Genomic DNA, 17,388 nt, shown 5'->3' with positions numbered 1-17,388 from the left:
GGCAACGTGTCACCGGTTAAAGTATTGAAGTTACTCCCCTTCCTCTACCTTTCCCCTCCCCAACCTGCCCCTGAATAGATATAAAAAAAAAACCAGAGGTGATGAATGTTTGTTTTATCTCTTTTAATTTTTTTAAACTTCACTGAGCAAGAACAGTGTCTTTAAGGCTCGGGAAGTTATTTGAAGCTTAACTACTACCTAGGTATGTTTGGTTTGAGTCATGGGTCTCTTGTTTTTGTTGCTTTGAGAAATAGTAAAACCCTAAAGATCACAATGTCCTAAAGTAAAGCTAACAACATATTACTATAAAAATAATTTTATTTTGTAAGTCATCTGATTTTAAAGAAACAGTGGTAACTGTTCATAATCTTAACAGAGTTCACTTAACTTTTTTGTGCGTACGAAGAGTAAAAACTGTGAACCTGTTCTTTTTTACTTCAGTTGGTTTGGGGGGGGGTACGGAAGAATTTTCCTTTTGTTTTTCTTAAATTTAGCTGGCAGTTCTGTGCAGAGTTTATAACTATATTTGAAACTTGTCTATTTCATTGCGGGTTAAGAGGTGGTACTTTTCAGTTTTCTTGGCACACTGAGGTTATGTTAACATGTTCAATTGGAGTTTGTTAAAAATGTTCTGTAGTGACATCTTCATATACTTTTGTGCAAAGATTTGCACTGAGTGAAATTTCACTGTTCTTCTTAAGTGTTAAGCGGCTTCTGAAAAGATGTTAAGGATGTTAGTAATCACGTATTATTGTAAATGTTAACAGCATGAGAAAATGGGGAGTAGTTTTCTCTTTAAAAGCTTACAATTACTTTGTAACAAAAAAAAGTGTAGAGTTGGTGTGTCTATATTGTCATTTTACAAAGTTCTCTTTACATTGTGCTCCCTTAAGACCTTCACCAAGATTCATGCAGAGGAATCCCTATTGATATATCTTTCATTTTTCATATATATATACGAGGCATATATGTACCTCATCCTTGAGGAAATGCTAAAAGCAAAATGGTTGGATTTTCAATCAGAGGCTGAGTCACTGGACTCTGGAAGTGATAGGCAAATTGAGATTAGGAGAGTAGAAGTGTGTGGATAGGTTGGCATTAAAATGCAGGGTGTAAGCAGCTCTATTTATTCTGATAGCTCCAAAAGGTCACTTAGCTATTACGTTTTTTTCTCTTTGTATTTCTTTCTCCTCCTTTTCTTTAACAGTGCTGTAAATTCAGTCTGAAATTAAAAAAAAAAAAAAACAGTTAAATAAATCAGTCATTTATTCCTAATTATAAAAAACCCTGAAATTTAACAAACTGTACATGAACTAATGTAGCTTTGTCTGTTTCTTAGACTTTTAACATAAATGAGTGAAAATTGCTGGAATTCATGCTTAGATTAAGCAGGAATAGCACCTGAAGAAAAGTGCAGTTTTATTTTATTTCTTGACCCTCATGGTTTGTTCAACATCACTTATACGTGGATCTGTCACAGAAGAACTGGAGCACAGGTGTTTGAGGATGAGCTTAACTGAAAAATGGATCAATTTAACACTAAGCTCAAATTATTGAGGAGCGGAATGTTCATGCATTGACCAAGTTTGCTATGCAAAGCAACAGTCAAATCTAAGCAGGGCAGAGAGGAAATAAAACATGGATTAGAGAAATAAAAATGGTTGAAATTCAGTAAAGACAGATGCCACAATTATCTGGGGCAGTTACTACTGATGAAAGTTACGTGATAGTACTTCAAAAGAGGAAAGAAAATGTTTGAAAAAGTGTAGAATTATACTGCCAGCCTAAGAGCTGACGATGTTCTGCATTGAATACAAAAATATCATTTTTTAAATGTTTTTTCCTTTTACAAGTGCTAGTGACTAACACTACATTGATTGCAGTGTTCAAAATTCAGTATGCTGTAAACGATAGTCCAAATTGCAGTCAAGAATGCTGTTTTGGAGTTCGTTTGGTTTTTCTTTTTGTTGGTGGTTTGTTTTTGGTTTGGGGTTTTTTGTTTGTTTGTTTTGTTTTTTTAACCTATTAAAAAAATCTCTAAAGAAATATTCAGGAGTGCTCTACTGTGTAGACTAGAAGACTGAGAAACCAATGAACGAACACTTTTTTCCCTTAAATACAGCTAAGGAGTACTGATAGCACTTTTCTTTAAACAGTAAAGTAAGTATTCACAAATGTGAAACCACAGCTCAGGTATTTCCCGTAAGTTCCCAAATCATTAAACCACAGGCTCTGATGATGCTTTTCATCTTTTGTGTTCATTACATAGCTGAAAGTAAAAGTTTCATATGAATGGAAAAAGGAAAGAACCAAGGGGCTCACCTTGAAGTTGGAAATAAAGGTTCTCCTCGAAGTGCTATATATACGTTTTACTCAATCATTCACAACTGCAAAAAGCCTCCAGTCCTAAGTAAAAGAACAGGAACCCACCTTCTGGCGACACCCTTTGATGGGCTAGAGATGCCTCCAGCACTTCATGCATATTTTTTTCTTTTTTTTTTTTTTTTCTTTTTTTTCCTCCCCTCCTGGTCAGTGATCTGCTGTCTTAAATGATGAAGTGGGAAGTGCCTTGTTCTGCCTTTCTTTGGCCTGCTGTTAGGGCACTCCTGGAACATCAGCGTGGTGATGCTGATGCATTTGTGGCTGAGGCAGTACTAGGATCTTGATTGTAATTTCCTGGACCAATGTACCAACCGCTGGACTGTTACATTGCATTTTCTTGGAGCTGCAACTTCTTTCTTAAAGCAACTTTCTTGAAGTTGCCATGCCTTGAGTTAGTTTTGGGAAGTATATTAGATTAGGTCCTTTTGGATGTCAACACTTCCAACTCTCCTAGTTTGAGAATCCCAGGTGAAAAACAGGCATCAGACTTTCAGTTTCATTAAGACTATTTTGCCTTTCAGCATGTACTTTAGCAGAGTTTTAGACACCTTGGTAAGTTTTCAGGTGGAATACAGATGCATATGATAGCAAGGCTATTACTTTGGTGTATTAGTCTTCCTCCTGGGTAGAAATATAATGATAAATTAAAATATAATACAACTAGAATAATGCTTAAGTAAAAACTGAGATATACAGAAGAATCTTTATATACTTAAAAAAAGTAAATTTAATAGTATTATACAGTACAATATGATGTTACTGACATGTTGATCCCACTTTAAGAAATACCTTTTTAGGTTATGGGGGGAGGAATAACTAGTTCATAAAAACGGTTTATTCTGGATATATTTTTCTGTTTTGTTTTTAACATCCTGTTAATGACCAGTAAAATAAAACTTGTAAAGTATGCTAAGACTCTGTAAACGGAGTATTTTAATTTCTGTGTCCATACCTATATGGTATATAGGTGCTGCTTGATACTAAGGTAGATGGAAGAATACTTATTTTTGTCAGCCTTTCTCCATCTAAAGCTGAACAGCAGATTCAGCTTTATACTGATTAATAATGGTCAGAAACTTAGAGGTAGACAGGTTTATGCAGAAGTGATGTTAGAACACTTGCAGGTTATTTTGAAGTTAATTGGTGACTGCTAATGAATGGACTTGAGTCATGAGCTGAAATAAACTTCCTGTATTTCCTGATTAGTGAATGCTCTGAAGAATGTGTCTGCTGTCACAGATGAGGTTTTGTTGATCTAAGCCTTCATTTAAAAATGTCTTCTGTACCTTGAGGTTCAGAACATGGAGGTACTTCCTTTCAAATAGCTGTCTGAAGATAACCCTGAATCAAGAAGTCTGTTGCATTCAGGTTTTATTGGTATTTAATTTTCTTTCGGGGGAACTTGATATTTGTTTACGGATATTATTACATTAACAATGGTCAACGTATGAAAATAATCACAGTATTGTGAAATGTCCTGTACTGCTTATTCCTTTTTCTGTAGGGGAAATAAAATTATGCTTGGATATCAGTGTAACTCTGTATGAAGTTTACTACTTTTGGAATGCTGGTAAAGTTAAAATGTTAAAACTCTCACTTGCAGTCCAAAGTCAGAGAAATCAACAGCCTCACTCCTCTGACTAGGTAAAGTTTGACACTTCATAGTAATTTTAAGTATCAGTATTAACAATGGCATTCATCTCTAACAAGTATATCCAGGAATTGTGATTATGCTGTGCATTTCATGTGCTAAATTCTCATTTATTCCCTGAGGATACCGATGCATACAAAACTTCTTTGCTTTCATCCCAAACAGGGAAATATTCAGTCTTGACAGGCTCCTGGGTTTTGAAAGCACTCGACAATACAGCTTGTCCCACAAATCTTTGCTCTTATTTTTCACACTGGCACAACTTGAGACAAATATGCAAGAAGAAGATCCCAGAGCAATGTAATCCTGTTGCCTGCTGCACAGAAACTTACCCTTTGCGAGGGGAAGTTTTCTGCTGGCTCCGCTCCCTGGAGCAGTTCACTGTCCAGCTATGACCGTGCAGAGCTGGGGGGGTGAGTGCGCTGGCTTGGGTGGTGACCGGGCCTTCCTCTTCCTCAACCGTGGTGGTTGGATCAGCTCCGTCGTGCTGTGAAGCCACAGCTTTAGAAAGATGCAGCGTGGTGTTTCGTGCATGTAGGAACTGTTTTGACTGCAGGGCAGATCTGAACTTGGGGCGGCGCTTGGTTTGAAGTTTCCTGGGTGCGAAGCATGTGTTGAGGCTCTGAGACAGAGAACAGAATCCTCTTCAGTGCATTTAAACATTAGGTTGTTTCACGCCATCAGAGTTTTTCGGTGTAGCTGTTAAAAGATTTTTTAGATAATGCCCTTTGACAGTGTTTGACAGCTACTGCCTAGTTTAATGTGAGCTGGAAGATACCTGCTTCTTTATCCAGAATAGTCTTGAAGGGGGCTTAGTATACAATAATAATCGATAATTAAAGGCATACTAAATAATACTAACTTGTCTGACATTCAGAACAGTAAGTATGTGACTATTAATTTAAGCAGTTGATCTGTTGCTTCTGTAGGAGAAAACTTCGATCAGGAACTCTAAATGTCAAGTAAGCTACAGTGTTCTCCCTGACCAGGTGCTACTCCTTCATCATTTCTTTTGTTACGTTATTTTTCCACCAGCTTTCTGCTTGTGAACTGCTACCATTAGAAGCTCAGTAGGAGCAAAAGTCTATGTTAATTTGCCTGACTGTAACTGCACAATTAAAGCAGTTTATCAGCAGGGGTTAGGACAATCAGTGTGTTCTGATGCTTCATGTTATAAAATTACTTCTGTTGTTCAAACAGATACTGTAATTAGTGCATCATTTTAAACTGGTTTTCTGCAGGGCTGGCTTGGAGTTTCATCTGATAAAACCCTCTATTTTTGCTACTTACCTAAGCACTTATTTTGTTTGTAGGCTACTTCTAAAGAAACAACTTTTACTGGAACAATGTCAGGAGTGTATCATGTGAATACACTTGTGAATACAGGTTGGGGGTGGGGGTGGGTGTGTTTTTCCGGGTTGGTTGGTTTGTTTTTCACTGGTCAGTCCTGTCAAGACTTAAGTTCACTGGCAAAAATGGAAGGAGAAAACTCCATGTTTGTATTTGCAATTATTACTACATACTAGCATTTCACTTGGGATAGTTTCACGAGACATGGTGAGCCAGTGCTTTAAGTGGCAGTTATGTCCCTTGTCTTCTCCCTTTACCAGTTGTAGCACTGACCTTGGGTTGGCATGCAGTAGCCCCTTATGATCTTATTCAGCCCACCTGTGCAGCAGAAAATGGGGGGGAAGGGGATGTGGTTTTGCTGCATCAGCACGTTGGCCTGGCTCTCTGAAAGGCTGGCGTGGTGCTGGGGCCAGTCCAGTGGAGGAATAAGGACTGCCTGGTAAGGGGAGCGAACCTTTTGAAGTTGTTAGATCGGTCACAAAAGGATACAATAAGACAACAGTAAGAGACGATTCAAGGGATTTTTCTTTCGTTAGGGCTACAGCACTCGTGAATATGTATCAGCTGATGTGGAGTTATTTGTGTATCTGAGACTTCTAAGTGGTTTATTCCTTGCACAATGTTACAGAAATCCTCTGCCTTCCAAATGTTTGTTTTCAACGATCTCTGTAGCAGAGATGCCAAAAACTTAAAAATAAAACTCTGTAGCTCAGATTGGCAGAAAGAACAGTTACGAGAACAAAAGTTACCTTGAACAACACAAGATGGACAACTCTTACGGCCCATAAAAGGTTGGGAGCAATAACTTAGTTTAGGGGAAAGAGCATTCTTCTCAGATTCCCCTGGCTTTGTCTTACCAGCTCAACTGTGTTGACAAAAGGTTGTTAAGTAAGGTGTAATCTGTATTGAATGGTTGAGTAATGTTTCTCTCAGACTCATTAATTCAGACCTGACATTGTTGCATGGCTACAATACATATCAACTCTTATTTAAAAATACTTAAACTAGAGCAGGACTAGAATTTGCTTACAATGACCTTTCTAACTTATCACTTTTTAGTGAAATTTGACTTCTGTTTCAAAATTGCTTTAAATCAACATGTTAAACTTTTTTTTTAATTCACACAGCTTCTTTTAAACTGCTCTTCCAATTATTTTTAAAACTTTGATATATATGCGTGAATGTTTTCATTATGGAAAAGAAACATTTGACTAGAACTGCTGTCAATTGTAATGTACCTATAGCACAATTTATTAGACAAAATATATTGTGGTAATTTTACTAAATAGCTGAATTTCTTCTCTCCACATCTTACCTCCTCCATTTGACTGTGAGAAGTGGCTATGAGTGATTATACTGTTTCTTATATCTTAGGATAATTTTAATTAAAGTTCTTAGAATGTACTTGAATTAAACCTTTGTATGGTTTAAAGGACTAAAGCTATTCTGATGCCTTTTAATTTTAGTGTTCAGTTTGACATTATATGAAAACATTCTTCCTTTTTACTCTAGCTTTTCTGTGTGTTTCGTCATTCAGTAGGGAGAGCAGCTTGTTGTAATAGGTTGGTGAAAACAGAATTTAATAACCTATCACTTCAAGATGAGTGAGGATACTAAGGTTCATTTCCAATGTTTCCTTGAGCGAGGAGCTTTATTTCTTTAAAAGGCCCCTGCTGTTGGTACTGAGCTGTGTTTATATTTTCTAGTGGCCAATGTTACTGGAAATTGTATGAGTTAGAGTGGAAAAAGTGCATAGGATGGGAGTTGCACTTTTTTTAATACTAAGGGCCATAGCTCTGTGAAAAAAATGCCATGTGGAAAACTTCCTTCCACTCTTAGCACATTGCATTCATTCTTTCTTTATTGTCTGACTAATATATCCCTGCCTGCATATAAATAGATATTAGGAAAGTATTCCTTTTCAGTCTTTATTTCATTTTCCTTTAATGGCATTCTGACAGCTAGAAATGTCTGGATTCTACTTCACCAGTTTTTAATTCGTCAACTTATTTTTAGTCACTCAGCCATACTGTGAAGGCCTTTGTGGTGAGAAATAAAGTTTGAGATTTTTTTTTTTAGAAGTTCTTGATAAATATTTTGTGATGGCTTTTGGTCTGAAAATGTTTTCCCCTTTCATCATTTGAATCTTTTGAACAATTTCAGTCAAGCTTGACAGGCACTTCTTTCCTTTTGGGTTTAAAGTTTTTTGAAAACTATCGGCCAGATAGAGGAGAGGCCTAAATACCTCTAGTCAAGGGAAGAGATGTACTGAGTTTTCAGTTATCTGCTTTGCATAGCTTATAGAAAGCTAGTAAGCTGCTGTCTCTTTCTTGTTAAGTCAATAGTTGAGGTATTAAGAAGGAAACTTTGGGATAGGATATGAAGATGCAAGTAGAAATGGCCTTACAGGACTGAGATGCAGGAGGTATAAGACCATGACTTGGAATTACTGTGGTAGGGTGAGGTGTACGGAAAACACGGGACACAAATCAACAGGGAGCTGGACTTCAGTATTTCTCCTCGTGGAACAACTTTTCTAATATTAAAGCCTGGCTGTATGGATGCAAGTCAGTTGCATCCTTTGTCTGCTTTTTCGCTCCCCTCTAAATTCTCCCCCCCTCCCCCCCACCCCACCACCCCCCCCATAACAAAAAAATGCTGTAATTGTTACCTTTTCTTTTGTTTTTGTGCAACTAAATTTCGAGGAGTTGTAGCAAGGTTGTTTTTTTAAACTACCTGATCCATTGACCTTAATAGCAAGATAAATATTGAGCAGTTTCTTCAAGTCCGTTATTGTGTATAGGTACCCTGAGGATAATAAGTGTATACGCACAGGCAACAGAATGAAAGCGGAACCTGTTTACAGAATTAGGCTATATTTAAGGATACTGAAATTTCTGCCAAACAAGGAGCACAGTGAAATTTCATCTGCCAGTTATGTTGCTCTTAATGTTCTTTAATTTAGTAGACAAGATAGTTTGGTTGTAATTAAGCTTTTCTAATATTGTTGTTCCCAAGGTTGTGGCATAAATCATTTGACTCCGTAGTTTCCTGCATCTTCACTGCCTCAATTTTTCCTGTATAATTCTTCCATAAACAGTCTCTGGGATGCAGGAAAACTTCATGCTGTAAATTACTACTTGTGTATGTTATATAATTTTGAATACATGCAATTGAATTCTCCCCCTCCCCAGTCTTTTATTCAAGTTTTCTTGGTGCTGTTTCTTCTTCTGTGCTCATACTCTTCCTGCTGTGGTAACAAATGCTTTTTGCCCAAAGTAACTCATGGCAATTTCTGTTACTCCTCAATGCTTTTTCTGTAGATAGACCTGGCAGTCAGGCTGAATTGCTCAACAGTTACTACTGAAGGACAAGAGGCAATGGGCACACTGAAATAAAATAAATTACGTTTAAACATAAGAAAAAGCTTTTTCTCCATCCTTGGAGACATTTAAAACCTGGCCCTTGGCAACTCTGCCCTCAGGGTTAACGCTGCCCTGAGCAGGGGGGTGTGCAGGATGGTGTCCAGGGTCCCTTCCCACCTCAGCCGTTCTCTGGTTCTGTGAAGTAAGCTGGTTTGTCTTAGCTGCACGTCACTTCAAGATAGCCACAGTTTGTAGTTTCTTTCTACAAAGTTATGCAGCAGGGAAAGTTGTAGTCATTCTCTCCTGCCCATCTTTCCACCATTTTCTTGCCAAGCAATTTCAAAAGAAAACCCTAACAGACCCTTAAAGTCTTGGACTATATTTCATGAGTCTTAAGAAAGACACCTTCCAACTTGAATTCCAGATACATTCAATTTACCCGTTCAGCATTTTCTATAATAAAACAGGGTTGGAAAAAGTTGTTTTCAAGACTTGTTGCACAGAGGACTAGTTTAATTTAAGTAAAGATTTTACTTGGGGGAAAAGATGTTTTCCCAAACCATCCTTTCAGGATTTAAAAGGAGAATGAGGTAGCATAAAAAATTGCAGCTCTTAACTGCAAGAGATTGCAGGTTATCTCTCCTCCCGTGAGCCTAGCCCTGTCATACATTTTGCATCTGACTTTCTGTTTGAATGAATGACCTAGTGTAGATCTGAATTTCACGCTTTTGGTAAAAACAAGCAAGCAAATAAATAATTGAACATACATATTGGTATTACTTTCCACTAGCATTTTCAATAAACCAAAAGACATTTCTTGGAAAACTGTTAACCCACTAAGAAAGCAACATCGTGGGACAGAATAGAAGCAGTGGAGGAATTCTAAGCCCTGGTCCGTTGAGGTGGAACAGAAGAAATTTGAAGCCCATTCCAAACTCTATTAACTTTTTTTTTACTAATTGTTTTTTCAAAACATATCTTGTGGACTTCTATTCTTCTTAAACTTTCTTTCAGTCTTACCATTTGCCTTGAGAAATAGTACTTTCCACAACAATAGGACTTCTATTAATATACTAGAACACTTCATGACCATAGAAGACCATATGTAGAACTAGTCATATACTAGTTCACTTATACTGATAGGTATTTGTATGATTGTTTGTGTTGTGAGGCCTGACCTTAATAGTTGTGTGATTATTGACCTTACACACAATGTGTTCTACCTAAAAGTAAATTAGGGGGAGTATAACTTTTTGTGGAAAAAAGAGCTACAGTATCATCTATTTATTGTCCTATGTGCAGCTTTTTAAAAACAAACAAAAAAAAAAAAACACCCCCAAAAACACTCAAAAAAATCCTCATGCTGCAACAGAATAATTTGAAGTACAGCACCAATAGTTGAGATTATGTTAATGTAAAATATTTAAATACCAAATAACAGAGAGGCAGGCTACTTTGTTTTATATAACAAAGTCTTTTTCTGTATTCTGAAAGTTACAAATCAGGCATACATCCACTGTAACAATATGTGTGGGTTTTTTTGTTGTTGCTGACAGGTGGTAGGTAACTCCTCCAAATCTGCCAAGTTTTGAGACTTTGCAGCGTATTATTTTTATTATGAAAGAAATCGATACAGTGCAGTAAGGCCCCTATATGTTTGTGCCCACACTACGTATAAGCATGCCATTTAATCACATGGTAGCTAAAACTGCATTTAGGCATTCCTTCTCTTTTAGGAACAGAACTTGCCATTTTCCTTGGGGACACCTTTCCTTGTCATTTATCCCTCTTGCCTTTTATTTTTTTTTCTCTTTTCTGTGGTACTATAGTTGTGCTGGTTATCATGCACCTCATGTTACTAACCCGTACCTTTCCCGTTCCAGCATTGTGTCAGCTCCCCAGCAGTCAGTGCGAGAAGAGGTAGCAGCATGTTCCTTGCTCTGCCCTCTGCTGGGTTAGGAACCTTCTCTCATTCATCATACCTGTAACATAATACTTTGTACTACCTCATATTAATATAGCTTGTCGCCATCTTAAAAGAAAACAGCTCACTCCTGCTTTGGACTAAAAAAAAAAATAAATTAAATTGTTTAAATAGTAATAGTGGAGTTTTGATCGTGATTGAGTGAAATGAGCTGCAAATACCTTGTGGTAGATAGTTCTTTCAAAGATTAAATTACAGCAGAGAACATGTAGTAACTCAGCTGCACTTTGAGTCAAGTTCTCTTTTCTAAATTAGGGTTATTTTTCTCTCTTTTTTTCTTCAGCTTCTGAAATTCACAGAGAAATTTTCACAGCCACCATTGTTTGGAAAGTTGGCTAAGATAACATTTAAAAAAAAAATCACGGTAGCTGATAATATGGAATAGTGTGTATGTTCACATGTTACATGAAGAGTAGTGAAAAGAAATTTCCCTCAACGTACTGATTCTTTTACATAAATTTTCCTTACATCTCTCATGATTTTTTTTTCCCATTTTTATCCTTGTTTATTCCACAAAACATTTCAGACTTAAAGCAGCTGAACTAAAGATGAAATATTCTAAGGAACAGTGCTTCCTCAGTTACATAGGAATATAAAGTACTGCAAGTATTTGTTGGTATTAAATCTTCAAACATTTCCTCTGCATGTCTGATTACTTGGAAGAATTTTAATGAAATTTGGGGAAAAAGACACATTTACAATTAACTTTGCCTTATTTTTTTTTTTAAATGTGAATTGTGGTTAAGGCACGGATGTTTGTCTTACAAATAGGAGGCTCTTTTATTGTGCCCAGGATTTTAAGTTTTAAATAAGTGTTTTTGTTTATGCGGGCCTTTATTTAGATCCAAAAGTTCATAGTAAACCTTTCTCATTTACTAAAGTTTTGATTTCCACACCACCCCCCCCCCCTTTTACTCATTTTATTACATTTTAAATATTGTCAAATTTAAATCCTGTTTCTGGGAAATTTAGCTAGCTTTATTCACTATTTAATAAAAACAAAGTTGGAAAGTTTCTTCTGTGTCGTGTTCATTATCTTGTTTTTTTGAAAGACTGGATACTTGAATGTGTTACTTAAATTTACTGATATCTGTTGTTTAAAAATGTTTACATTACAAAATGTTTTGTTTAGCATGCTCTCCCTTTCTGAAATCATTACTAAGATTTATCTTTGGGATTATTAATGCCATCGATGTAACAGAGTACCTGTGTAACGGTGACCATCTTGTTACATGCTCTTCTGTGACTTCAGTATTAAAGCCTTGTCATCTCCTCCTCTCTGCCCTTCATCCAGTACATGTAGCTCTGCTTTGAAAATTGCAACTTCTGTTGCTTTTGTAATGTTTGATTCTTGAACCTTTTCTTCATGAGTATTTAAAAGTGATTTTTAACTCTGAAGAATTGCTCTCTTGTCCTTTGGAGTGATTCAGATAGAGTTTCTATATATGGTGTCTGTTTCACTTTTCTTGAAAATGTTAGTTTGCTTAACCACCAGTATGTCTTATCTGTCTAACCCTTGAAAGGCTCCAAAGAATATCAAAAGCAATACTGTGTTTGTAGTACTTCTTGTTTCTTTGTTCGGTTGGGAAAGGTACTCTAAGAAATCACAATTTTTTCGCATTCTAAAAGAAAAAAGTATGAGGTTCCAACACAAACAATATCCTCAGAAAGATATTTTCAAGCCTAAGTTATTGTTAAGTGACCACATAAAGCAAACCAGTCTCCACAGTATGAAGTCTTTTCCCATCTCATTGAAAATACAGTTTGTACTATTCACAGAATTGAGTTTGTCTACTGTTTATGTAATTTTTTTTACACGGAATGTAACAATGCTTGATAGCTTCCATGTTTGGGTTTTTTTTTTTTAGGAAGAACAGAACCGAGGCAAGCCCAACTGGGAACACCTGAACGAAGATTTACATGTACTTATCACTGTGGAGGATGCTCAGAACAGAGCAGAAATAAAACTGAAGAGGGCTGTTGAAGAAGTAAAAAAGTTGCTGATACCTGCAGTAAGTATTTGTATGCAAGTCTTCAATTTCCATTTCCAGAAGTTACTTCTGAAATACAGTTGATACTGCAGCAGTAAGAGTAAGCGTGCAGAGCAGCATCCTAAAATGAAGTTTAGATATTATTTTGTAATACTCTAGTGATCTTTAAGATGTCTCATCCTGGATCAAGTTATTCTTCAGAACAGAATAATATTTTTAAGATATGTTAATTTTTTTGCCTGTTTTAGATACAGATGCAGGAAATTCTTATCACCTTTAAAAAGCAGTGCTGGACTGTTACAAACACTAGCTTTCTCACCTTCTTTCAGTATAAGGATGCTTTGCTTTAAGGCTGGGGAAATAGGACATGCTTTTATATTTTGCTTTGAGATGATTCTGATACTTTAAGAAAAGAAGGTGTGTTTTCTTGGATCATCACATTAAACATATTCCAGAAAGAACAAAACCCTTCAGAAACACAGTATCAAAAAACTTTGCTGTCAATATACTGGGGAAAAATAAACACAGTGAAACTGGAAAATGGGTTCTTTCTCATTTCCTGATAATATAAACTTCCTTCTGCCCAGCCAGATCATTTAAAGCCTTTTGCAGGGACCAGAATTACCCTGAGAGAGCCCTTCTCTTGGATTTGCTCTGTATTCTCACTCAAAGCAAGGTGACTCAGCATGGCTGTATAGTGCTTCCCATGCCATTAACTTGCATTTTGTGCTGATTTTTACCACCACTTTTGTACCATTATAAAATGATAAAAATAAATTATATCTTCTTTCAGTGGAGGAAAAATTTTCCATATTACAAGGAAAAATTGAGATTATCTCGTGAAAGAAAGTAGTAGATGGTATTAAAATGACCTAGTGATTTTGGGTGCTTAGTGAATGCTAATAGATGCTGGCTGTGAGGAAGTTTGTGGTGACACATGCTGTATAAGCAAACTTATCCAGAACACATTTTTAAAAGTTACCGAAGATCAAGAGAGAGACTTAATTTTTGAGTTAACAAAATATGGTAGAATATTAAGCAGGAAGTATGAAAAAATGTAATTTAGACCTCTTCACACTGCACATTGTCAGTCTCTGAAAGCAGAAGACAACTAGAGAAAGCAGATATTCAGAATTTATTCATTTACTAAAGAGATCTTGAGCATATTAGGATTGAGTTTATAGTCAGGATTAGAATAAGAAAAAGACTTTTTATATGGGCAAAACTTGAAACCTTATATTCATTCTCTAACTACTATGCAGCAAATAGTTAAAAACACACAACTCAGACTTCCATGTGATGCAGAATTAATTTTTTCAAATGTGTGTTGGATTCTTCTACCTCCCTCATATTGCTGAATAATATGACTGAAGGGTCATGTTCAAGATGACCTGATAGGTCACAAAACCCCAATACATCTGAAGTACTAATGTGTATACTCTATGTATGTTTGTGTTATGCTTGGTTTCTGGAGCTGGTGTATGGGTGTGTTTTAAGCCTCAAAAAAAAAAAATACACTGGTAGTTTTTCATTGTGATAGTGTCAGCCAACTCTTTGTCTTGAAAATATTCTGCCTCATTTAGTAACATAATCAGTTGGGGGAGCTCTATAATCCTGATTGTAGATTTTTGTTTTCGCTTTAGAAAAACACACCACCACAGGGCTAGCTATTGTCCAAATATAGCATCAGTTGAAAAACACTTTGTCAGTTCATTTCATTAACATCTTTATATACTACTATGTGTAAGCATAAGAGATTTGGGCGGTGTTTATTACATGTGGAAGAGTTAAAGGTCTGTTGGCTCTCATTTCTGAAAATTAGGCCTCGTTGAAACAGGCATGTGTAACACATGCTAATGAATTAGTATATAGGTGAATTTGTTTTTTGTATTACCTATTGCATCTGTTCAATTAGTATCAAAAATGGCTGTTTAATGAAATTATAGTTTCGGGCAGTTTGAGAGTTGAAAAATTCTGTTCTAGGTTTAAAAGATATGAATTGAAAACTTCTATGAAGGAAGTCATAAACCTTTAAATAATCAGGGTAAGCATGAGGAAAAAAAAGAAATTCTAGCTAATCATAATAAGATGGGGAAAATTGTGGATGTTGGAAGATTCCAAAGATGCTCTAAAATGTATAAATGGAAAGTTGGAAATTCCCTTTCACATGGTAGAATACCCACAACTGTTACTGTTTTCCAAATAAATGTCAGAGGATTAAAATTGATAAACAGATTACTGTATTTTTGTTTTATATCCATCCAACTTGAATAAAATTTGAGATTATGTGGGAGAGAAGATTGAGTCTCATTCTTGCCATATAGCAGCAATGCTTTGGTTTTCTGGGATACGTTTCAGAAAAGCAAGCTAGTGTTAGAGATGGGAATGAGTTACTAATTTCTCGGAATAATCAGTTATTTTTATACTCAAGATATTAAAAAGCCTAATTACATTTTCTAGCAACAGTGCACAAATAGGCACATTTGTAAAGTGGATTTCTATTTGAAAGTACTTGAGTGAATGAGACTATTTCAGTAGTCCAATGTGTTTCTTATCATCTTTATGAATCTGGTTCACTAGTGATTTTTTTTTTTCCATGTGGATGTGAATTATTGATTTCCTTTTCCACTTGCTCTTGGGTTTTTACCCAGATGGTGGTATAGTCAAAGAGTTTATCTTTAGAAATAAAAAGGAAAACTTGAGGCAGACTGGCTGAACAAGGCATTTTTTTCTCCCTAAGGAGAAAGGCCAAAACTTTTTTTTTCTTTTTTTAAATTATTATTATTTTGTATTTAATTTACATTTCTTTGTTATGAAACTTTTTTTTTTATCTTGGCTGTACTTCAAGTTCTGTAGGACTAATTCTTTTCCTCTTCCACATACTTCAGTGAGATACTGGTCATTATCTGGACCTGGAAGATCATATGGTACTGTTTCTTCCATGTTTTTCTCCAAAGAAAAACAGGAAGAATAAAGCAGTCTTCAGGCTCTTGGGATCACATTGAGCTGTACCATCCTTATGCCTCCTCCTAAAGTGAATCCTACAGGTTATTGATCTCTCCTCTCTTCATTGTAAGAGCTTTGACAGTTTATTTGTTATTTGCAAAAGTTCAGTAAGGATGGGCAGTTCTCTTGCAAAGGAAGGACAAAAGATGCTCTGGATTGTGTAGTGCAGAACGTAAGAAAAAACGTAGAGCCTCTGTAAGGGGATGTACGTAATAAGTATAGCATACTGAGTTATGGTGTCATTAAGGGTTTGGAATTATTCTTTGAGGTCCTGGGCAGTATGGCTGAATTCCTCTGCTAGAAATACGTAAGGCTTCCACATGTTCTAAGAAGTGCTGGATAAACTCTTCTGGCTTAATGTGTTTTCTAGATGCTCCTTTCGTTATACAGATGTCCAGGTCTCTTTAATTACTAATTTGCCTTTACACTAACTGTCTTTATATAGGATGAGGCACATACAACAGAATTCAAATTTCAAGCAAATACTTTTTGCCCCTTTTTCTTTTGACTGCACATTCTTCCTTTCTGAGGAAAAGATCCCATTTCTGGCTTCTGCTTAACTATTCTAATTTGGTCTGGAATCAGTGTTTTTCACATTCTTTGTATTGCTCTTCCTGTATTGGGGCAGCTGGAGTTTTACTTGGTTGCTGCTTCCATCTTGTCTGAAGACAACTGAAGACATATTATTAGTCAGTGATGCTCCCTGTCAAACTGTGTATATCATTTGCCACTATGATAATGGAATTTTAAGGTTGCGATGGGTAGGAAAGAATGTTTCAGTAGAAGATTGTTTAATTTTGTTAATCCATTTGGTTCTTGCGTATAATTGTGATTTTAGACTTTCCAGTCTTGAATATCTTTAAATTTAGCTGTATGGTATGGGGGAAAGTATCAGTATTTAAACAAAAAAATCATTGAGTTTAATTAAAACAAATACTGTAGCAATATTAATTTTATAATGTCAAAATCTGTAGAGTACATGCATGTAAATGGCAATGTTTGGTTTTTTTAAGGTAATTCAAACACAAATAAACCCATACTATATAAGAGATAATGATTCCTTAATATGGAAAAACATTAATTATGACTTAAAGTAGATGGGAGTCAACAAACAACCAATTTTAAAATGGTCATTTTTCTGTATTTTGTAGCATCTTTATGCATTGGACAACTATTACCATCAGTCTTCAATAGTGTTCCCATGCATTTAATCTTGTTTAGTATAGATGTTTCAGTGTTGTAGTTGAGGAATTTAAAAATGAAGTAAGGAAAGGATGCAAAATAAAGATGGTGTGGAAACTGTGTTCTAGTAACAAGATGATCTATAACATAAATTCACAGAGAGTCCAAATTACCAAAACCTAATAAGCCATTTAATAATAGAGGAAAGTTTGTGGGTAATTTTTGCTGTATGGAGGAGCTGAAGTTGGAAATTAATTTTGCCAGTCCTCGGGTCAAATTAAAAAAAAAAAAAAAAAAAAAAAAAACAACCACCAACAACAAAAAACCCCCACACAAAACCAACTTCGCAGAGCTACAAAGCCCCAGATGTTAAAGCAGAAATACCAAACTGGCCTGAAGAGTGCTGGATTACCTGATGTTACTGTTCCTTCAGCCATATCATAGTTGCTGCTATGACTATAGTCTGTTTCCAGCAAG

General features: G+C 35.9%; 1 protein-coding gene across 9 annotated transcripts in view; it reads left to right on the top strand.

The window, feature by feature from the left end:
* Positions 1 to 17,388, top strand: part of QKI (QKI, KH domain containing RNA binding) — a 165,276-nt gene that overhangs the window by 98,483 nt on the left and 49,405 nt on the right. For all 9 annotated transcript variants that reach the window (XR_015708021.1, XR_015708022.1, XM_087773676.1 and 6 more), the window contains one exon: positions 12,601 to 12,744. Coding sequence is in view for 7 of the 9 variants with exons in the window: in XM_087773676.1 (XP_087629802.1) it covers positions 12,601 to 12,744 (144 nt within the window). In the remaining 2 variants the exon portion in view is untranslated. The remainder of the gene's footprint in view (positions 1 to 12,600; positions 12,745 to 17,388) is intronic.

The sequence above is a fragment of the Nipponia nippon genome, unplaced genomic scaffold (genome assembly GCF_047370975.1).
Source record: "Nipponia nippon isolate SJK-2023a ecotype South Korea unplaced genomic scaffold, ASM4737097v1 scaffold_4, whole genome shotgun sequence".
Taxonomy (NCBI): Eukaryota; Metazoa; Chordata; class Aves; order Pelecaniformes; family Threskiornithidae; genus Nipponia; species Nipponia nippon.
This window is presented reverse-complemented; position numbering and strand designations above follow the sequence as displayed.